Here is a 24,523-nt window from a genome sequence, read left to right on the forward strand (position 1 = left end):
GTGTTGCTGTATGTATCAGTCTTAATGGCTTTTCGATACGGCTAACGCTTATCTCTACATCTTCCACGTTTGAATCTGCGCGACGCTCTATCAGAGGACTTGTCCCTCTACCTCTACGATGTAGTTTCTGAAAACAATGTTCAAAATCCCGTCCTTTAGTTTACCTTCTGTTTCTAAAGACATTAGATTTTTCTATTCGTAATGTGATTTATATATGTGAATGGAACCCGTTGTTGTTTTATGAAATTCGTTGTAGAATTCGCCAAAGTGCCTGACAGAAAGCTTTAATTATAGTTCGTCAGCATTGGTACGAATCTTCCATTGCGTACTTTTGGTAATACCGGGTGGTTATAAAGTGCAGCTACTCACAAAGGTCTAGTGTGGGCTATAATTGAACCAATCGTATAAACGGCGCTTAATAATAAAATCAACATTATCCCTTTCTCACTTGTTTGACCTTTTCTGCGCACGTCCCGTTTCTAATTCATTACATATGGGAACATTTCTATACGCCTTTCTTGCATTCAGAGTGTCAGATTTCCACCTGGCGGCCAAAATTGAAACTAATGTTTTTTTTTCAGCGCAAATCGATTCCGCATTCCCGCATTACAATATCTACCAAGTTTCGTTGGGATACGATAATTAACAGACCACACTGGACCTGTGTGAGGAACGGAACTTTCATTATGACCACACGCTATGTATAACCAGAGACACGACGAAGTAAACGAGGTTTGCTATTTGGACAGCAACATCTTATGGTGACAGAACTAAACAAAATGTAAATTGGGAATTTGCAATATCAAGAGAAGCTTTTCTGAGAATGAGAAAATTATGAACTTCTGCAATACAAATATAAATGTTGAGAAGTCTTTCTTAAAGGTATTTACCTTGAGTGCAGCCTTGTATGCGACCGAAACGTAGACGATAAACATTTCTGACAAGGAAAGAATAGAATCTTTTGATGTAGTGTTACAGAAGAATACTGAAGATCGGTTTGATGGACCAGGTAACTAAGGAGGTACCAATTCGAACTGAGAAGAAAAAAAGTAACATAACTTGACTAAAAGAAGGGAATCGGTTGATAGGACACATCTTGAGTCATAAGTGATTTGCCTGTTTGGTAATGGAGGTAGGCGTGATTTGCTTTAAACTACTGTCTGTTCCTTGTCCTTTTTACCTTCAATATATGGGTGCCTGGAATGAAATACCAATTTGAATGGTGTTGAACTTTCTAAATAATTGTACATTCTTTGATAGTAGGAGACTATCACTTTCTAAAACACATATTTATATCTCAAAACATTTGTTTTACATGTTTATATCGTAGCATTAAATGTCTTTACTTTAAACTACTCCCTGCTAATATGAATTTAAAATGTTAACATAAAAAGGTGTTTAAAAATTTACTGAAAAGTTTTTAAATACATTATTCGGCAAAATAATTTAAACTTAGGATACTTTAGGAGAAAATCTTTTATACTTTCTGTTACTTCTTTGTTATGTCATACTTTTTTGGATAACGTCATTTATTCGAGCTATTGTGGGCATTGTAGTAGTTTCGTGATGATTTTCTTAGAAATTGGACTGGGTATTACTCGTCCAATTTTAACATGGTTTTTCGCTATCACCCGAAACACTTCGCTGACTCAACTGTACCCACATTATGTTGTTAGTGTATTCACAACAGCTTGCTGTTGTTTCTGTCTATTTTACAACCTGATGTGATGAAAGTTCAGCTCAGTTTTGATGTCATATCTCTTTGAACATTCAATAATCTGTTAATTAACTACCGCGACAGTTACACAACATGACAGATTCACTTTTATAATAATTAACTTTATTTTTGTGTCTTTTATATCTAATTGTTTTAGTTTTTTATGTTTAGTCACAAAGCGGTTGCTGGTGAACGTGCGGTACGACTTTTGTGGATGAATATTTTTTAAAAATTCAAGGGCTTTTTTTTACTTCTTATATTCATTTGTCTTTCCTGCAAAATAATTTCTGATTACAATCAATAGCATTTTATTTCCATTACTAATGTACGATTTTTTTGTTTCAGATCCCCTCAAGGACCCGAAAGTGTGTGGAAGACCGACATGTACAGGTAACGTAAATAACCCGTCCTCCCGCAGAGGATATATTTCTGATTATGTACTAAAAAATTATCTCGTGATCTGAAATTGCGTTAATCTTCGACAAGGAGGCAAGAGCTTTTTCGCCATATTTACTCGAAACTATACGATTCAACGTATGCCCTCGCGTGTGACTGTCTCACGAATGAATGACAGTTTATCTACTGTAACCAAATTAGACGTCCTTTTTCATTCTGCGGTAACTTCGTCTTAACTCTATCAGTTATTCTGACCGATATTTGTAGTTTTTGCTTTAGGTGTTCATTCACTTCACGATCCTGTCGTCTGTGTTTCACGTTTGCTTCTACGCTAGTGTTCTGGAAGAAACTGCTTACCGAATTGTGAAGGCCATATCATAGGGCTTAAAGTGCCCTCTTCTTTCACTGTTTATGATAAGAGGCCGTTGAGAGTGAGCATGGATATGGCCGTGACCGGGCCGTGACCGGGCCAAATATCTCACGAAATAAGCGTCAAACGAAAAAGCTACAAAGAACGAAACTTGTCTAGCTTGAAGGGGGAAACCAGATGGCGCTATGGTTGGCCCGCTAGATGGCGCTACTATAGGTCAAACGGATATCAACTGCGTTTTTTTTAATAGGAACCCCCATTTTTATTACATATTCGTGTAGTACGTAAAGAAATATGAATGTTTCAGTTGGACCACTTTTTTCGCTTTGTGATAGATGGCACTGTAATAGTCACAGACATATGGCTCACAATTTTAGACGAACAGTTGGTAACAGGTAGGTTTTTTAAATTAAAATACAGAACGTAGGTACGTCTGAACATTTTATTTAGGTTGTTCCAATGTGATACATGTTCCTTTGTGAACTTATCATTTCTGAGGATGCATGCTGTTACAGCATGATTACTTCTAAATACCACATTAATGCAATTAATGCAATAAATGCTCAAAATGATGTCCGACAACCTCAATGCATTTGGCAATACGTGTAACGATATTCCTCTCAACAGCGAGTAGTTCGCCTTCCGCAATGTTCGCACATGCATTGACAATGCGCTGACGCATATTGTCAGGCGTTGTCGGTGGATCACGATAGCTAACATCCTTCAACTTTCCCCACAGAAAGATATCCGGGCCATGGTGCTTCGACGACCAATCCACCTGTGATGAAATATGCTATTCAATACCGCTTCAACTGCATGCGAGCTATGTACCGGACATCCATCATGTTGGAAGTACATCGCCATTCCGTCATGCAGTGAAACATCTTGTAGTAACATCGGTAGAATATTACGTAGGAAATCAGCATACATTGCACCATTTAGATTGTCATCGATAAAATGGGGGCCACTTATCCTTCCTCCCATAATGCCGCATCATATATTAACCAGCCAAGGTCGCTGATGTTCCACTTGTCGCAGTCATCGTGGATTTTCCGTTGCCCAATAGTGCATATTATGCCGGTTTACGTTACCGCTGTTGGTGAATGACCCTTCGTCGCTAAATAGAACGCGTGCAGAATATCTGTCATCGTCCCGTAATTTCTCTTGTGCCCAGTGGCAGGACTGTACACGACGTTCAGAGTCGTCGCGATGCAATTCCTGGTGCATAGAAATATGGTACGGGTGCAATCGATGTTGATGTAGCATTCTCAACACCGACGTTTTTGAGATTCCCGATTCTCGCGCAATTTGTCTGCTACTGATGTGCGGATTAGCCGTGACAGCAGCTAAAACACCTTCTTGGGCATAATCATTGTTGTTCACGTTTCACATGTGGCTGAACACTTCCTGTTTCCTTAAATAACGTAACTATCCGGCGAACGGTCCGGACACTTGGACGATGTCGTCCAGGATACCGAGCAGCATACATAGCACACGGCCGTTGGACATTTTGATCACAATAACCACATATCAACACGATATCGACCTTTTCCGCAATTGTTAAACGGTCCATTTTAACACGGGTAATTTATCACGAAGTAAATACCGTCCGCACTGGCGGAATGTTACCTGATACCACGTACTTATACGTTTGTGACTATTACAGGTCCATCTATCACAAAGCGAAAAAAGTGGTCCATCTAAAACATTCATATTTCTTTACGTACTACACGAATACGTAATAAAAATGGGGGTTTCTATGTAAAAAAAACGCACGTGATATCCGTTTGACCTATAGCAGCGCCATCTAGCGGGCCAACCGTAGCGCCATCTGGTTTCACCCTTCAAGCTAGACAAGTTTCGTTCTTTGTAGTTTTTTCGTTTGATGCTTATTTCGTGAGCTATTTGGCGCGGTCACTATGAATGGACCACCCTGTAAACACCTTTGGGCGCGCCACAGTTCTGGCACAGCGTCCACGTTAGGGAGTGTAGTACTCGACCACTAGGTTTGTAGTACGTGCAGAGTCTGAGACATGTCTGAATGTCAGTGGAGGCCGAAACGAGAGAAGATAGTAATCGACGTTGGGGTCTGGAGCAAAGTCGACGTTGTGACTCATCCTAAAGGTGTTCCAGTGTGTTCAGGTCGGAACTCTGTGCAGATTCCTCCACTTCAGGAACTTTTTGTCAACAAATCATTGTCTCACAGATTCTCATTTATGATAAGATGCACTGCCGTGCTGATGCAAAGAGTCTTCGCTTCCGATCTGTTCCTCTCCAGCATGCAGTTCACGATGCTGCAAAAATGGTTCATATCCGTTCATTTAGCGATTTCTCTGGCGTAATAAGATGACCACACCCAAAAAACCCACATACCGCTGCACCACACATGATGGTAGGTAACGTTCTCAAGGCAGTCGCCAAAATCAAATCCTCCCATCGCAACGATGGGAGGATTTGATTTTGGCGACTGCCTTGAGAACGTTACCTACCATCATGTGTGGTGCAGCGGTACAGCGTGGGTCATCACTCATTTCCAGCGTCGCTCTTTACGCGACATCGAGCGTCGCTTAGCAGCGACTGCAGAAACGCGTGGCTCGTAAGGAGGTGCCCGACCGCTGTACCCCAGTTTTTATAAATTCCCGAAGCGCAGGTGTTGTGATAACTGGACTGTTCGTAATTCTTTTGAACTCGTAAATGATTCCTTCCGTTGATTTCGTGCTACCGTGTACAACCTACCTCCGCATTGCCCGAGACTCCCTGTCCATCGGTACGTGAGGCCTGCCTGGTCTCCATCTCCCTTTATTCTTCCATCGCCAACAGTCGACTGGAGCAGCCTTAGATGGATCGAAATGTCACTGAGGGATTTCTCATTTAAGTGACCTGCAGTGACTAGTTCACGTTCAAAATCAATGGGCTCTCCTGACCGACCTATTCTTCTGTTACTGCTATTCTACTAATAACACAAAACACCCCACCTCCTTTTGTACTAGCGGGTCCGTCTCTCGTGACATCTAGTGCATCAATACGCATTACATAGGGGTGTCCAAATACGTTTGATCAGGTAACGTATTCTCGTGACACCATATCCCCGTCATTTGTTTAGAAAAATTGAACGTTTGCTGCTGTAATAATACTATAATCATCGCCAATGCCGTAGACGCTTCCCCAGATAGTTCGTATATAACAATTAAATTATGATTTCCAATATTAATAATAAAAGGTAATGAAGTGTGACACCCGTTCTCTGGGTGATCTCCGACCTCCATTTTTGCTTGAAACTCATTTCCACACAATGAGCCACCCCTCATGTCACTGACACACTGTATCAGCATATTTTCAATGTTTTATTTACTGAATTATTTAAGTTGATATGATTAGTGCCATCACGCCCTCTGTTATATTTAACCAAGCCGTCTACCTATTCCGCATCACCCGTGTTCCGGTAAGCGTGTTATATTACATTTCGAAACTACAAATTACTCTAGTACAAATAAAAATAACGCACACACACACACACACACACACACACACACACACACACACACACACACACACACACACACACACACACACATACACACTTTATATTGCTACATACAGTGAAGAGCCAAAGAAACTGGTACACTTGCCTAATACCATGTATGGCCCCCGCGAGCACGCAGAAGTGCCGCAACACGACGTGGCATGGACTCCACTAATGTCTGAATTAATACTGGAGGGAACTGACATCATGAATCCTGTAGGGCTGTCCATAAAACCGTAGGAGTACGAGGGGCTGGAGATCTCTTCTGAACAGCACGTTGCAAGGCATCCCAGATATGCTCAATAATGCTCATGTCTGGGGAGTTTGGTGGCCAGCGGAAATGTTATACTCGGAAGAGTGTTCCTGGAGCCAGTCTGTAGCAGTTCTGGACGTTTAGGGTGTCCTGCTGGAATTGCTCAAGTCGGTCGGAATGCACAATGGACATGAATGGAAGCAGGTGATCGGACAGGATGCTAACGTTCGCGTCATCTGTCAGAGTCGTCTCTAGACGTATCAGGCGTTCCATTCCACTTCAGCTGCGCACGCCCCACACCATTACAGGGGCTCCAGAAGTTTGAACAGTCCCCTGCTGACATGCAGGGCCCATGGATTCATGAGGTTGTCTCCATAGCCGTACACGTCCATCCGCCCGACACACTTTGAAACGAGACTCGTCCGACTGGGCAACATGTTGCCAGTCAACAACAGTCCAATGTCAGTGTCGACGGGCCCAGGTGAGGCGTAAAGCGTTGTGTCGTGCAGTCATCAAGGGTACACAAGTGGACTTTCGCCTCTGAAAACCCATATCGATGATGTTCCGTTGAATGGTTCGCACGCTGACACTTGTTGATGGCCCAGCATCGAAATCCACAACAGTTTGCGGAAGGGTTGCACTTCTGTCACGCTAAACGATTCTCTTCAGTCGTCGTTGGTCTCGTTCTTGCAGGATCTTTTTCCGATGTTTTACCGGATTCCTGATATTCACGGTACACTCGTGAATGGTCGTACAGGAAGATCCCCCTTTCGTCGCTACCTCTGAGATGCTGTGTCCCATCGCCCGTGCGCCGACTATAACATCACGTTCAAACTACTTTAAGTCTTGATAACTTGCTATTGTAGCAGCAGTAACCGACCTAACAGCTGCGCCAGACGCTTGTTGTCTTTTATAGGCGTTGCTGACGGCAGCGCCGTACTCTGCCTATTTGCATATCTCTGTATTTGAAAACGCATGGCTATACCAGCTTCTTTGGCTCTTCAGTGTACAATAATTAGCAATTACGGGAAGACAGGTTTTAATTGTGAGAACCAGCAACAACGGGCATGGGAGAAAGGATTTGAACAGGGAGAAAAAAAGGAACGTGGTAACTGACAGCTACTGGAAGTCAGGGAAAAGAAAGAAGTGTAACTGGAAGATACGAGCATTGGCTTATTGTTTGACAGGGGTAAACTTGGCCATAGACGCTAATTTTTGGGTTAACGTTATGAGGATGACAGAAAGAAGAGCTTTAGGTTCTCTTTAAAAGCAACAGGAAATAGAACTGTGCGAATAGCAGCCCGTTCCAGAGGCGGAAAGCAGCAACATGGAATAATTTGGCGAATATTTTGTTTCATGAAGAGGCACAGATAAGACACTAGATAAGTGTGGATCACGATGAAATGAGGTATTTAATGTCTGATGCGAGATACTGTGACTTTTTTCGCATTAATTCCCTAGTTTCTCGCCCATGTTACCACCGAACAGTCATCATTCATCTGGACTATCCCAATAGTGATATCTTCAGGTCTGTCACTTAGGTAAAGCGTGAAGTTGTCGGTATAAAAATTGTGTTTACAGGAGGATAGAACCGACGAAATATCATTGACATACAATGAAAGCAAAAGTGAGCCTAGGACCGACCCATATGGCGTCCTTCAGAGAATATGCGTCCAGGATAATTTTTAATGCCCAAAGTCAACAAATTACTGCCTGCTTTGCAACCAATCCCGCGCACTTTCTGAAAAATTTAGCTGTCGCATTTTTCTTAGCAGTATGACAAAGCTGACAGTACCATAAACTTTGCTAAAGCCTTGTATTGTCGAAACTGTGGGCTCACTGTTGTCCATGGCACATTTCAGGTCATACTTATCGTAATTAGTACAGTCTGTGTGCTATGGTGTTTACGAATCAAGAATGATATTTGTCATATAAATTGAATTCGCGTAAATAATCAGTAATTTGTTCATGAACAATATATTCCGAACTTTTGGATACAGTAGATAATATGCTGTTTGGTCGGTAATCACAAGGCGATTGCGGATTTTCGGTGTTAAGGATAAGTCGGACTACTCTTTTTTTTCAAGGAGTGGGATATGTTCCATTCACTAGAGAAAAATTAAGTATGTCTGTTCAGACCAGATACTAAACTGTCGGGAGCATTCTTTATCATGGTTATACTGATACCGTCGCTCCCTGTTGCATCAAGAGAGATTTTCATGGGCGATTGGTTTTTGCCATATGAGGATTGACTCGCGCTGAGAAAAATTCATTCACTTCATCGGCCGGGACCTGAAAGGAAATTTCTGAATGCATAAAAAGGAACGGCCGTGCCTGATTCTAGCTTTCCGACACTGTTTTTGAAAAATACCTAGAAATATAGTTCACAACCACATCCGTGATGAAAATACGTCTAATGGTAACAAACAAGCTTAACCTCTTTGAGGAAGTCCACATACAAACTGGTATAAGTGACCATGAGGCAGTTATAGCACCAATGAGTACAGAAGTTCAAAGGGTAACTAAATCCAGCAGAAAGATTTATATGTTCAGCCAGGTAATCCTTGGCAGAAATGCGACCTTCCAGAGGACCCATGGGGCCTATAGAATAGCACGATGTGGCAGCCCGACTCCCTGGAATGTTTCACTCTTGGCAAAAATACGAGCCCCCCCCCCCCCCCCCCCCCCCCGCCCCGAGTATGGGACCATACTAGAGACTGATTCGAGACTTCCTTACAGACAGAACTCAACACGTCGCTCTTAAAAAAAAGTCGACAGATGTAAAGGTAATTGCCGGAGTATCCCAAGGAAATGTGATTCGACCATTACTGATTACAGTGTATATCAGTGATATAGTAAAAAGTGTCGGAAGCTCCGAGACTGTTTACAGATGATGCGGTTGTCTATAAGAAAGTAACAACGCAAGAAGATAGTATCGATTTCCGAAATCACCCACAGAGGATTGACGAATGGTGCAGGCTCTGGCAGTTGATCCTCAACGTAAATAAGTGTCCCTAAGTAAACGTAAAACATGCAGCAGTAAAAGCAGATGCCAGACTGAGATTCATACGAAGAATCCTGAGGAAATGTAACTATCCACGAGAAGTGGCTTACAAAGCGCTCGTCCGACCGATTCTTGAGAAGAAGATTTAGAGAAGATCCAACGAAGAGGGGTGAGTCTCGTCATGGGATCATGTACTCTGCGCGACAGGTTCACAGATATGCTCAACGAAGTCCAGTGGCAGAGACGTTGTGCATCACAGAGACGTTTACTATTGAAATTTCGGGAGTGTACTGTCCGGGAAGAGTCATACAACATATTACGTCCTCCCACATCTTGCGAAATGACCACGAAGAAAAAATTCGAGACGTTAGAGTTAATACGGAGGCCTACCGACAGTCATTCTTCCCACTCGACATTCGCAAATGGGATTAGGAAGGCGGAGTCAGTTAGTGGTACCAGAAGTACCCTCTGCCCCACGTTGTCAGGTGGCTTGGGGAATATTGGTGTAGATGTAGGTGTAAACTCGGGCAGAAGTTGTAAACACAGAGAAACAACACTCATCCGACCAGCTGAATTGCTTCCATTTTTATGGCTTCGGCGCCACATTTTCCTGTTACAAGCACTGGCATCACTGATGACTGGTTTTGGAATTTCAGTTCACCTTGCAAATCCCATCGTATGGAGCTTTCTTCGTGTTACCTACAGGGTTCATGAGTGCGTCACTCTGTTCTGCAGTGACTTTTCCAGCTGTCGTCCTCTTATTTTTCGTCACAATCCTCTTGAATCTCCGTCTGTAACGATCATTCAACACATACTTTCGTCCGCTTTTTGATGTAGCGGATGATGTTTCTCCGCCTTCTGTGTATGCGGTATAAATCTGCGATACGGTGCCTCTTGAAACACCAAACACTTCGGCTATCTTGCTTACTGAAGCACCCATCATACGAACAACAACAATTTGCTCACGTTAGAATGAACTTGGCTCCGACGTAATGCGCTCACAGCTACATAAATCTCTGTCCTGACCTCGACAGGCACCTGCGACGTGTTGAGGACATTGCGCAGACGAGTGGTCGCGCCTGTGCGGCAGCGGCGTCCCGTGGTCTTTTTTGAGTACCTCTTAGTTGGTGCGCAACATATACCTGCTGCATATACATATGTATCCCTGTTGTGTGCACTAATTCGCAGGGCAATTTCCCGCGCTGCCGTAAACTGATCACGGGCGGACCGTCTAAGCTCAAAATGATCTTCGAGGTATGTTGACCGACTGATCAGTTTTCTCAAGCCACATTGTCCCGTTCACAGTTAGAGACACAGCACTCTCCACTGAACTACGCTTAGAACGCAGATTTACTTTTACTCCGATTACACAGGTGGCTGTGTATAGTGATTCAAAATACACCGCCCAACAAAATTAAAGGATCACTTTTTCGGAACCCCGTAACTGTCTCCCATTGCAACACGAAGTTTGAAATTTGGCTCAAAGGTACCCACAACCTTTCTCGGTAATCGTGCAAAAGCTTGGCGCTCTGCGACGCTTCAGACAGCAACGTGTCGATACATGGAAAGAAAGGCTACACCTCAGACGTTCGTGTGAGTTTTGAGGGTGGGTTAATGATGTCACATTGTCAACAGAGCTTCACCATAATTCTGCTCAACTCCACGATGGGAAGGTCGCCTCACTTCGTCTTACCCACATTTCACTACTTTGTTTGACGCCTCTGGGATGAGGTCAGAACCACGGCACCCAGCATTGATATCACGTGTTTTTCTCTCCGGTGGTCGAGGAAAACATTTCAGTCACACCGGCGCTCAGAATCGACGGAAAAGGCTTCATGGAGTGGCATAAAGGGCGTCAACAAAAGCACCCTTTCTTTGGTGTGTTGATTCCCACACACGTATATTCGCTGTCGAAAACGATAGTTCGCAGTAAGATGGGAAATAGGACGACGTTCTTGACAAATTTGACCACTGCTGCTACTTCCTGGGCATTTAAACCCTACTCTTTGGACTTTATGGGGCTGGAATTCCACCGAACGTTATCTCAGCTATTTAGAATGTAGCGGGACAACAGGTTTTGCTTGAACAACTAGGGATTCTTAAAACAAAAATCGACGAAATTTGAACGTAATCTGAGACAGAAAAATGTTTTTATACTTTTTCAACCCTCCTTTTTCGCACCCTTCTGTTTCCTAAGCACAGGAAGATTCGACATTGACACAGGCGTGAATAAAACGGCAAAGTGTCCCTCTAAGATCACACAGACCGACAACGCCGTCTGTACCACCCAAGGACTTTTCATGAGCACGCTAAAAATGTGCCTGTCAGAAACTGCGACACCAACTCGGCCTTACTGCTTCTATAGCGCCTGAGAGATAGACAACCCCTTTGACACGTTTAGATTACGTTTGCCTACGATCAGGCGCTACAGGAAGAGGAAAAAAGATATCTGAAAGAGAAAAAAATGAATGATCACTGTAAATTACCGCTATGTTTTACCCTAAATCTGGAATTGTTCAGTTTCTATAAAATGAGCAGGGAGGAGGGGGGTGGCATACTTGAAGGAGCTCAGTTTAAACAGCAGAGATTGGTTTTGCAGAACCCGGCAGTCCGTAGCGGCGGCTGATAAACACCTCTAGGCCTCTATAGCTGTAAGTTCTCGGCATGCTCCAGCGATGATCCTTAGGCATGACTGCGGAACTTGGTGGACATCAGCTTAATAGCCCGTTTCGAGCTGCACTACGTGCAACGATGCTGCGGATAGTCGTCATCTGGTACCGTCTGGGAACCCCTGCCCAAGTATGTGGGAGAACCGACGGCGTACGGGATGTTGAAGAGATGTTTCCGGCGTTATGCCGGAACCGGTGGCAGGGAAGTGGGCTCCGTTCACGTGTATCGGTTGTGACAAAATTTGGCTCGGTAAGAGCGGCCTTGGAAAGAAGTCCGACGAACTTCGAGTGTTATTTAGTAAAAATTTTGGAAATTTGTGGTAAGGCTTTATGGCACCAAACTGCTGAGGTCATCGGTCTCTAAGCTTACACACTACTTAAACTACCTTACACTAAGGACGACACACACCCGTGCCCGAGGGAGGACTCGTACCTCCGTCGAGGGGGGTGGGCGTGGGGGTGGGGGGGTGTGGGGCATTTAGTACTTCAGTCTGATGTGGCACAAAGCTGTGCACACACTCAAACAGAAACCTATCAAAATAACGGTAGTGCATTGAATGACTAATTCAGATGCCTTTGGTCGATTTCAGTACTGCAACTGGCTATTGTAAATAACTTGTTACCGGCCGTGGTGGCCGAGCGGTTCTGGGCGCTTCATTCCGAAACCGGCGACTGCTACGGTCGCAAGTTCGAATCCTGCCTCGAGCATGGATGTGTGTGATGTTCTTAGGTTAGTTAGGTTTAAGTAGTTCTAAGTTCTATGGGACTGATGACCTCAGATGTTAAGTCCCATAGTGCTCAGAGCCATTTGAACCATTTTTGAGATAACTTGTCAACAAAAACACCTCGTAATGCTGTCGCAGACCAATTGGCGCTGGTTGTTCTCGCGATTTCTGCACAGAAAGAGGAAAATACATAAGCAGAATTCGACACGCGCGCATGGGAACGCACTTGCGAATGCGTAGTAAGTTTCTGTACTGGAAGTAATCTCGTCGATGACGGAGGGCCACTGACTCCACAACACCAGCCGCCCGGAGGCACACGACTGGCTGCTTCAACCGCACCAGGGCTCCCGGTCGAGCTCCAAACTGTGCATGCAATTATTTAACATTCAGAGCTTTCAGACTCAGTGGCTGCATCCATGTAGTTTCACTGGTCATTTCCATGTCGAGGTAATAACGCTTCCTCCTAGGGCTTTTGGAACTTTCGCTGCGAACTTTGGAGAACACAAGCCGTCGCGGAAACCGTCCTTGCTAGGAGCCTAATCCTCCGTGACTTCTACTCGTTTAGGAGAATTAGGGAAAAACCTCCTATCCCCCTGCACCGACTACAAAAGCGAACAGTGCCAGGAAGTGACAAGTTACAAACATTTTCATTGAAGAGCGCCCATATCATGGAAGAGCACTGCTAATGCACTAAACCTATATTATCGATAATACTGCTTTACAAAAATGTATTGATTCTCCTCAGAGTTGAAAAGCTTCACTCACCCTCTCCAGTATTTGTAGGTGTAGTGCACAAGGCAGAGTTCTTAAAAACCTTATTTAATTCGCAAACACGGAGAAACGCCAACACGAGCTGCTAACCTAAGCAAGATGATTATCGAGCGAACTGTTGTCATAAGTCTCCATGTTTCGGAAAAAGTTGTTTCATATCGTTTTCAATTAAGACTTTACCAAGTGTGGTCGCATCACTCATGATTAGAAAGTCTTGTCATCTGTAGATAACTCCTAGTTGTATTTAGACCTTCCTTCTCATAAAATCTACATCTACATGACTACTCTGCAATTCACATTTAAGTGCTTGGCAGAGGGTTCATCGAACCACAATCATACTATCTCTCTACTATTCCACTCCCGAACAGCGAGCGGGAAAAACTAACACCTAAACCTTTCTGTTCGAGCTCTGATTTCTCTTATTTTATTTTGATGATCATTCCTACCTATGTAGGTTGGGCTCAACAAAATATTTTCGCATTCGGAAGAGAAAGTTGGTGACTGAAATTTCGTAAAAAGGTCTCGCCGCGACGAAAAACGTCTATCCTGTAATGACTTCCATCCCAACTCGTGTATCATATCTGCCACACTCTCTCCCCTATAACGTGATAATAGAAAACGAGCTGCCCTTTTTTTTGCACCCTTTCGATGTCCTCCGTCAATCCCACCTGGTAAGGATCCCACACCGCGCAGCAATATTCTAACAGAGGACGAACGAGTGTAGTGTAAGCTGTCTCTTTAGTGGACTTGTTGCATCTTCTAAGTGTCCTGCCAATGAAACGCAACCTTTGGCTCGCCTTCCTGACAATATTATCTATGTGGTCCTTCCAACTGAAGTTGTTCGTAATTTTAACACCCAGGTACTTAGTTGAATTGACAGCCTTGAGAATTGTACTATTTATCGAGTAATCGAATTCCAACGGATTTCTTTTGGAACTCATGTGGATCATCTCACACTTTTCGTTATTTAGCGTCAACTGCGACCTGACACACCATACAGCAATCTTTTCTAAATCGCTTTGCAACTGATACTGGTCTTCGGATGACCTTACTAGACGGTAAATGTGTGTGTTTTCATTGTCTGTGCGATCAGTTGAACAATTAGTTGTCTTTCGTATGGTATTTCGCAACGCTCCCACTCACCATGAAAAAAGGATACTGCATAGTTGAAATTTATAAATAATTTTTTTTCCCCTGTACTTGGTATGCTAGTGTATCGCATACTTGTTTCGCTGTGCCAGCTAACCGGTAGAGCCTGTAGTTGCTCCAGTTCCAAAACACCACCAGACATTATAATTAACACCAACACAATTTCTGAACATAGCAGTTGATAAAATATATTACAAACAACATCGCTTCTAAGACACGAACTGCATTAACACAACGCCTACTTTACCAGTTGCCTCTGTAGCGAAGTGGTCAGCTCGATTGACTGCCATGTGGATGACCAGATATATGCTTAAAATAAAATAAAATTCGATTCCCGGTACTACCAGGGATTTTTCGTGGGTGGGAGGGCTGGTATGAGGTGCACCTAGCCTCGTCAGGCAAACTGAGGAGGCACTCGACCGATTAGTGGCGGATTCACTGCGTCTAACAACTGCCTTTGCACTCCGTTCGTCCGCAGGTCGTTCATCCATCCCTGCATAGACCATCATTTCTAGAAAATACCGGGTGTGTGCATCTGATAACATCCTAATTAATATACCATACTTCCCAGGCTTGTCTTTCATAAAGACCTTAAAAGGACATCTTCCTCGAAATAGGGAGAGCATTTCATCGATCGTTAGATCTGCACTTGGTGTGTAGTATTTCACAAACAATTCGTCAATTTTGTCGAAAACTTCACGAAGGAGACAAAACTTATCCTGCTTTCGTTCTTGTTTCTTTACCATCAAATCTAATCAGAGACAGAAGTTCTCTACATCGAATACGACTCACTGTAGCTATGTAGATATTCTTTCCCAGTACTTTCCCCCATAAGTCCTCAAGAGGCAGCCTAGTATCATTATTTGTGCCCATGAGTATCAAAATACCAATGAAGGCGTACATTTCTTCTGTGGTTGTGAGTTTTAAGTTCTTATTACGAGCTTCTTGGTTTGTATAGTTCGCGATAATCTTCATCATTTCGGGAGCTAAAAACTTTTTGAAAGATTCTGACACAATAGAGGTCAAGCCTTCATGAGTCAAACCTTCACGAAAATTCACTATATTTTGTACTGACCTGCTTACTTGCCTTGGAGGCGCAGTGATATATTCCGTACCGCTTTTTGCTGTAACAGTGATGCTGGAAGCAGCTGCATGCTGTTCATCAGGGGATGAACTCCGTGAACTTGACTCATTTTCGATTGCTGTGTCACTATCGTATGTCACAAATGTATCACCTTCTTCTGGATCACTTTAATCACCTTCACTTGCTTCATTTATTATAGCTGACGCCTCTTCATCTGTGAGGAACCCCTGATACTGATGAGACATTTTATTAGAACTGTGAGTAATGTACAACTGCTAGAACAACAAAGGAGATTTATTTCAAAACAACAATGGCAACACAATACAGCGGTACAACAGTCATAAACAGCATTTCTTTCTGCCATATTGAGAAAGATTTTAATGAGAAAGGTTGTCTCACCGATGTCTAAGGGGGAGGGAAACTGCCCGTGCTTAAATTAAATTTAAATATAATAGGCAGATTTAGATAATTCACAAAAATTATAAAACCATGGGAGCACATACTCTAGATATTTTCTACAACTAACTAAATTCTTGCTTTTTCATTCCAAGAAATAGATATATTACACAAATAAAACAAATACTGCGGGCAATTCCCCCCTTAGTGGTGCTAGGGTTAAACGTCGCACAACAGAAACGTCTTACTAAATCATAATTAATAGAAGTGGCCCAATCAAGCATGATAATACGGATTCCAAACCATGAACATAGATATATTAATGAGAGAAAAAAATCATCTAATCTATAACAGAAACAAGTGTTCACTATAACAACGAGGTTTGTTATCGAAAATCAAAACACATGAGTTACCCAATAACTGAACTGTTAATACTTAGATAAAGGAATTCTAATGTACTCTAACCATGGCACAAATGGGTGGGCATGATAAAAGCAAAGCAATGCCAGTGGCACATGAATACGATCAGTGAGTGTAAGCATGATTAGTAAATTAAAGGAAGAACATGGAAAAATAGGTTCGAACACCAGTAAGACAGCGAAAATGACTATCGGAAGAAAAATAGATGTCTGCAAAGCATTAAAACGGAATAACTAGCTAGTGAAGGGATTTAACTAATATTGTGTCCCCACTGAATCAGTGATCGCAGTGCTGGCCCATTTTACCAAAATTTCGGTGTCATATTTACTCCATCATTTCCTAGCAGCATCTGCCTTTACTCTTCTCTCTCCTAGCAGCAAGTGTAGGCCTACTCATGTGGGGCGCCCTGAAACTTTACTGCCTGGAACTGGGAACTCGCTGGCCAGTCGTGGCAGACATTGCGAGTTCCTGCCAGTAAGACTAAACTATTTTTTTTCCCTTTATTGTTATTTTAAACACCTGTACATCAGGCGGGCTTGCAGCAGCATCCCACGCTGCTCTTCAGCCTCAATATTAACAATGAAAAATATGAACAAGACACATAGACTGAACAAAATGGTGGGCAAAAACAGTAGACACAGAATACAAAAAACACGGAGCCATTCACACTCGACGAGAAACACACGAAAAACTGTCGGCACAGTGCGCAAACACTGACGACTTCGACGGCACAGGTGAACGTTGGAGTGTGACGGCGAACACTAAACACAAACACGGTGGCACACACACGAGAAACTGATGGCGATGATCTCTGGCGCGCAAATGTCCACGTAACGTGTGCGAGTCCGGGGAAGAAGAGGGTGAGGGAGGGAGAGGAGAGTGCAAAGATGCCAATGGCAGAGGAGATGGTAGGAAGAGTGGAGGAATGGGGTAGGGGAAGCCTGGGGGAGGAGTGGGGAGAAAAGGTAGAAGGGAGGGAAGGGGGAGAGAAGGGAGAGAGAGGTGCCCATAGGAACAAACACAGGAAGAGGGAGGGGGGATCAGAGTTGGTAGGAGGGCTAGATGGAAGGGAGGAGAGCATCATCAGGGAGGGGGAGCTGGCGGAAGCCACATTGGGAGAGGGTATGAGAGTGGAGAGATGGAGAGCAGGTGGGACGTGGGAACACAGGCACAGCAGTGGACAGGGGTGGGAGAGGATGGGAGAGACAAGCGGGTGAGGAGGATCGAGTTTACGGGAGGTGTAGAGGGTCCGTATCGGTTCGAGGAGAAGGAGGAGGTGGGGGAAGGGAATAAGGTCGTACAGGATCCGTGTGGGGGAGGGGAGACGGATGCGATAGGCGAGGCGCAGAGCATGGCGTTCCAGGATCTGAAGGGATTTCTAAAAGGTAGGGGAAGCGGAGATCCAGGCAGGGTGGGCATAGAAAAGGATAGGGCGAATGAGGGATTTCTAGGTATGGACGATGGTGGAGGGGTCGAGACCCCACGTACGGCCGGAAAGGAGCTCGAGGAGACAGAGTCGGGAGGTGGGGGTTCCAGGAGTAGCGACGGTAGAGGCTGACGCCAAGGTACTTAAGAGTGGGGGCGAGGGCGATAGGACGGCCATAGATGGTGATGTAGAAATCGAGGAGGCGGAAGGAAGGCGGGTTTTGCCTACAGTGATCGCCTGGGTTTTGGAAGGAGACTAAACTAAAGATGCTAAACAAGACTTACGCTACGTTTAACCAATACAGCCATTGGGTACGAAGGCAGACAGAAAATCACTCTCACTCCTTGGTACAATTTCGAAACAGACCTAACACACGGTCAACATGTGCCACCAACGAAAAATTGTATGATCCACAGAAAATAACAATAACAACCAACTGGAAGGCTGGATACTGAAATTTAAATCTAACATAACGTTATTTTGTGACATCGCATCTGAGGTAACGTAAATTCACACGCTAGCCTAGGGAGAGCGACACCTGGCTAGTTTCTTTATCTCCCTAAAAGGCTTCCTTGAACAATGCTGTTTTTTGCTCCGCGAGATAGCAGTCCAGTCCACCACCTGGAGTACGGTGTTGGGGGAAATGAATGCCGCTCTGGTCGCCTGAGATGAGACCAAGTTTTGTACTCTGAACATTTTGTGGTAGCCAGCTCCTTTTAAACCCCTTGTCTTTTGCCATCTAGCTGATAAGCTCTCGACTGTGCAGTCGTTTCACTGTACTAAAAATACACTCCTGGAAATGGAAAAAAGAACACATTGACACCGGTGTGTCAGACCCACCATACTTGCTCCGGACACTGCGAGAGGGCTGTACAAGCAATGATCACACGCACAGCACAGCGGACACACCAGGAACCGCGGTGTTGGCCGTCGAATGGCGCTAGCTGCGCAGCATTTGTGCACCGCCGCCGTCAGTGTCAGCCAGTTTGCCGTGGCATACGGAGCTCCATCGCAGTCTTTAACACTGGTAGCATGCAGCGACAGCGTGGACGTGAACCGTATGTGCAGTTGACGGACTTTGAGCGAGGGTGTATAGTGGGCATGTGGGAGGCCGGGTGGACGTACCGCCGAATTGCTCAACATGTGGGGCGTGAGGTCTCCACAGTACATCGATGTTGTCGCCAGTGGTCGGCGGAAGGTGCACATGCCCGTCGACCTGGGACCAGACCGCAGCGACGCACGTATGCACGCCAAGACCGTAGGATCCTACGCAGTGCCGTAGGGGACCGCACCGCCACTTCCCAGCAAATTAGGGACACTGTTGCTCCTGGGGTATCGGCGAGGACCATTCGCAACCGTCTCCATGAAGCTGGGCTACGGTCACGCACACCGTTAGGCCGTCTTCCGCTCACGCCCCAACATCGTGCAGCCCGCCTCCAGTGGTGTCGCGACAGGCGTGAATGGAGGGACGAATGGAGACGTGTCGTCTTCAGCGATGAGAGTCGCTTCTGCCTTGGTGCCAATGATGGTTGTATGCGTGTTTGGCCCCGTGCAGGTGAGCGCCACAATCAGGACTGCATATGACCGAGTCACACAGGGCCAACACCCGGCATCATGGTGTGGGGAGCAATCTCCTCCACTGGCCGTACACCTCTGGTGATCGTCGAGGGGACACTGAATAGTGTACAGTACATCCAAACCGTCATCGAACCCATCGTTGTACCATTCCTAGACCGGCAAGGGAACTTGCTGTTCCAACAGGACAATGCACGTCCGCATGTATCCCGTGCCACCCAACGTGCTCTAGAAGGTGTAAGTCAACTACCCTGGCCAGCAAGATCTCTGGATCTGTCCCCCATTGAGCATGTTTCGGACTGGATGAAGCGTCGTCTCACGCGGTCTGCACGTCCAGCACGAACGCTGGTCCAACTGAGGCGCCAGATGGAAATGGCATGGCAAGCCGTTCCACAGGACCACATCCAGCATCTCTACGATCGTCTCCATGGGAGAATGGCAGCCTGCATTGCTGCGAAAGGTGGATATACACTGTACTAGTGGCGACATTGTGCATGCTCTGTTGCCTGTGTCTATGTGCCTGTGGTTCTGTCAGTGTGCTCATGTGACGTATCTGACACCAGGAATGTGTCAATAAAGTTTCCCCTTCCTGGGACAATGAATTCACGGTGTTCTTTTTTCAATTTCCATTAGTATAGAAGCGGGTCTAAGGCAATGAAAGCGACAGCCTCTGGTGGTACTAAATGTTGAGCAATTTCACGCAGCGTCAGGAGTCGACTACATTGATCAAGGGAATGAGCACAGCATATTGTGAAATATGTTGCATGACAGTTTCAGAGAAAAACTGACCACATAACACTTCAATAGAATGCTCATTGCAGCTAAGTCTGTGAAAAAAAAAGGTTTTTCGTAGTAGGTACTTCTAACTCTTAACGTTTAACAGTCTCAGGACCACCTTCCCTCCCTGCCTCAATGACATAAAAGACAGTCTACATGTACATGTCAGTCCATATTCTGCAAATCTCTGTTAAGTGTATGGCGGAGAGTACATCCCATTGTACCAGTTATTACGGCTTTTTCCCGTTTCATTCCCATCTGGAGCACGGGAATAATGATTTCTTAAATGGATGCGTGCGCATTCTAATCAGTTTAATATCATCTTCGTGATCCCTATGGGTGAAGCATGTAGGAAGTTGTAATATATTTATAGATTCATCAGTTAAAGTTTGTTCCAGAAAGTGGCGACAAAGCTTGGTTGTTTCCTCATCCAGTTTCTCACCAATCTGAAGTCGACGTTCTTTTTATTCAATGACAAATATTTTGAACAGACTGACGAAGTGGCTATGGGGAGCCCATTGTCCTCAATAGTCGCCAATCTTTTTATGGAGGATTTTGAGGACATGGCGCTGAAGACAGCGTCTTTAAAACCAACCTGTTTCTGGAGGTACGTTGACGATACGTTTATGGTGTGGCCTCATGGGAGAAAAGCTCTTGACCGCCTCCTAGATCATTTTAATTCCCTGCATCCTTGCATCAAGTTAAGTTTACCATGGAGGTGTAAAGCGATGGAAAGCTTCCATTTCTGGATGTTCTGGTGTACAGAATGGATGATGGGTCGCAGGGACACAGTGTTTATCGTTACCTGCATGCTTCTAGCTGTCATCCATCGTTCCAACGTACGGGGGTCCTGCAGACGTTGACGAGAAGAGCTTATGCCATTTCAGACGGAGAAAGCTTGACACAAGAAGTGGACAATCTCAAGGTTGTGTTCAAGTAGAATGGCTGTACAGAGAAGTAGATCCGTCGTGCTTTCCAGTTTGGACCTTCGTCTGAACCACCAGAAGATACCTGCAAATCGGTGGCTTTTCTACCTTTCGTTGGAAGCATTTCCTCGAAAATAGGGAGAATACTAAAAAGATATCATATCAAAAATATTTTTCGTCCGCCAGCCAAGATTAGAGGGCTTCTTGGCTTAGTTAAGGATGACTTCTTAGTTAAGGATGACTTGGATTTGAGGAAGCCCGGTGTGTACAGGATATTGGTCAGACAATCTGGACCATTTAGGACCGATGTGTTGAGCACCAGCGGAACACACGGTTGCTTCAACCTAAGAAATCTGCAGTGGCGGAGCACTGTCTCACCGAGGGACATAGAATTCTGTATGACACAAATAGTTGCCCCTGCATCTCGCTATTGGGACTGTGTTTTAAAAGAATTCATAGATATTCGATTATCTGATAATCTTATTAATAGAGACAAGGGTTACCTTTCAAGTAAGACTTGGAACCCGGTGTTATCAGACATTAAAAAACAACGGTCTATGTTTCGATCGTCGGAATAATTTTAATTTTTGAAAGAGATATCTCGATTTCGCCTGTTTCCGCCACTGGGGCGCTGTATGTTTACTTGCGCTAAAGGGCAGTTACGGCACCTTCTCGCGCACGCGTTGCGGTCCTTCTGCTGCCTATTTAGGGGCCGCCGCTTGCGCTGAGAAGTCAAGCTCCAAACCTTCGACCTTCCTATTAACTGATCTTCTCCTTCCTTTCCCACCGTCCTTCGTACGTCACCATCCAAACACGGATTCCTACACCTTCTACCCCTCCCTTGGTGTGCTCCAAGGTTCCGTACTCTCCCCTCTTCTGTACCATCTTTACACGGCGGACATGCCGCCACCTTCACCCTCCTTACACCTTCTCCATTACGCCGATGACACCGCCTTCCTTGTCCTCCCTCCCACCCTGCAACTCTCCTAGCACCTTCTCCAATCCCATCTTGACCAGTTCACCACTTGATGTAACCATTGGTTGCTCAAGGTCAATCCTTCCAAGACCCAGGCGATCATTGTAGGCAAAGCCACTCCTTCCTTCCGCCTTCTTCATTTTTATGTTACCATCTACGGCCGTCCTATCAACCTCATCCCCGCCCTCAAGTACCTTGGCGTCACCCTTGACTGTCGCCTCTCCTGGATAGATCTCTCATCTCTGGACGATCCAAGCCAAGGCACGTTCCCGACTACGCCTCCTCACTGGCCGTGCATCCTCCACACTTATAAATCCTTCATCCACCCCGTCCTTTGCTATGCCCATTCCACCTGGGCCTCCACCCCTCCAAATCCTTGAATGCCATCTGCTCTGCCTCGCCTATCTCATCCATCTCCCATCCCCCACACGGATTCTATATGACTTGATTTCCTCCCTGCACCTTCTCCTTTTCCTTGAACAGATACAGATTCTTTACACTTCCTGCAAGCTTGGTCTCCCACACCAACTTGTCTCTACCATCCTCACCCATCCCAGTCTGCTGCCGTGCCTGTATTCTTGCATCCCACCTGCCCTCCATCTTCCCACCCTCCATACCTTCTCCCAAGGTGGCTTACGCCATCTCACCCCCCCCCCCCCCCCCTGATGAAGTCCTTGTCCCGTCCATCTACCCCTCCTACCAGCTCTGACTCTTCCCTCCATTTCCCCACTTTTCCCCCATGGCTGCCTCTATCCCTCCTCACCTTCCATTATCCCTCCTCCTCTCTCCCACATCTCCTACTTCCACCCCCCTCCCAGGGCTTTCAAGCTCTACCCTTTCTCCTCCCGCGTGCTCGCCCTTCTTTCTCCCACTGGCTCCAACCCCCTCCTACCCGCCCCCTATATCTCCCTTTAATGTGGAGGCAGCCTCCCCCCCCCCAACCCCCTCCCCTTTGTCAGTGTGAGTGCTTCAACGATGATCGTCGCCAGTGTTTCTATGCATCAGTGTGTCTCCGTTTGTGTACAGTGTTTTCATCAGTGTTCTACTACGTTCTCGCCTCCACCTGGATGTCTTCGTGTGCTCAGCTGATACCACCCTTCATATACAGTGCCTTCCATCAAGCAACTTCTAATTTATTGTGCAGTGTTCATCATGTGTTTACCATGTTTTATATTTTCTCTGTCTTCTGGGAAGGCTATGTCAAAGTAATATTAGTATGTTCCCTGAATGTTATTAAACATTCAATTTACATCTGTTTCATTGAACAATTCATCTCATGTTTCATGGCTTAATAGTTGGCAAAAGTTTACTATATTAACATCACTGAGATCCCTGCACTCAATCATTTTAATGGGCGATACTTTCTCTGTACAAAACTGCAGTGTTAGCAACAGAATCTCATGATCACTGCAGCCCATATTTACTGCTTTATTGTTGTATGGATAGTGGGTGACTCACTGATGTCATACTCATAGGTTGCTAAGTTACTTTGTTTTGTGAGGTGGACAATTTACATTTCTGTACATTTAAAGAAAGTTGCTAATCTTTGCATCATTTTGAAATCTTATCAAAGTATGATTGAATATTTGTACAGTTTCGTTCAGACTGAACTGTGCTATAGCTAACTGCATCATCTGCAAAAGTCTGAAGTTACTGGTAACATTGTCAGCAAGAATATTGATTTACAGTAGGATCAGCAAGGGACCCAACACACTTCCATGGGGAGGTGCCTCATTATGTTTAGCTCAGGATTTGTTCTAAGAGTCATCAACAAATGGATGTCAAGGATATTAGACAGTTGCTTTGTGGATCATGTCTGCTGCTTGTCCTGTACATGGGCATGATCTGTGCTTTCTTCCAATTACTGGCTAAGGTTCTTTGTATGACAGATCTGCAGTAAATTTCAGTTAACAGTTTTTGCAAAAAAAAGACATAATATCTGATAGGATAGCCATAATCAGTAATTTTACAATGTAACTTTTAATCTGTCTTGACTGCAAAATGTTTATTCATATGACCAGTTTTGGTTCCTCTAGAACCTTCTTCAGAACTGATATTTTGGTTATAGGGGTTACCTGTCCAAATACAGCAACTTTCAAATGCTGTGATGCAGTGAAAGTTGCTGTATTTGGATGGGTTATTCCTATAACCTGAATAGCAGATCTGAAGGTGGTTACATTGTAATTACAGTTAAAAGAGGAGCTAACTCAGCTTCAAATTGAGTATAGGATCTAACAGGGATTCCTTCAGGCCCTTGAGTTTTGTTCAGTTTTAATGATTTCAGCTGTTTCTGATTGCCTCTAACACTGATACTTATTTCACCCACCTTTTCAGCAATATGATAATTAAATTGGGGAAATATTCCT

At 44.7% G+C, this 24,523-nt stretch overlaps 1 protein-coding gene across 1 annotated transcript in view; it reads left to right on the forward strand.

The window, feature by feature from the left end:
• LOC126299332 (uncharacterized) overlaps window positions 1-24,523 on the forward strand; it is a 793,355-nt gene that overhangs the window by 98,009 nt on the left and 670,823 nt on the right. Inside the window, exon 2 of the mRNA XM_049991162.1 lies at window positions 2,063-2,107. Coding sequence (XP_049847119.1) covers window positions 2,063-2,107 — 45 coding nt within the window. The remainder of the gene's footprint in view (window positions 1-2,062; window positions 2,108-24,523) is intronic.

This window comes from Schistocerca gregaria, chromosome X (assembly GCF_023897955.1).
Source record: "Schistocerca gregaria isolate iqSchGreg1 chromosome X, iqSchGreg1.2, whole genome shotgun sequence".
NCBI classification, from domain to species: domain Eukaryota; kingdom Metazoa; phylum Arthropoda; class Insecta; order Orthoptera; family Acrididae; genus Schistocerca; species Schistocerca gregaria.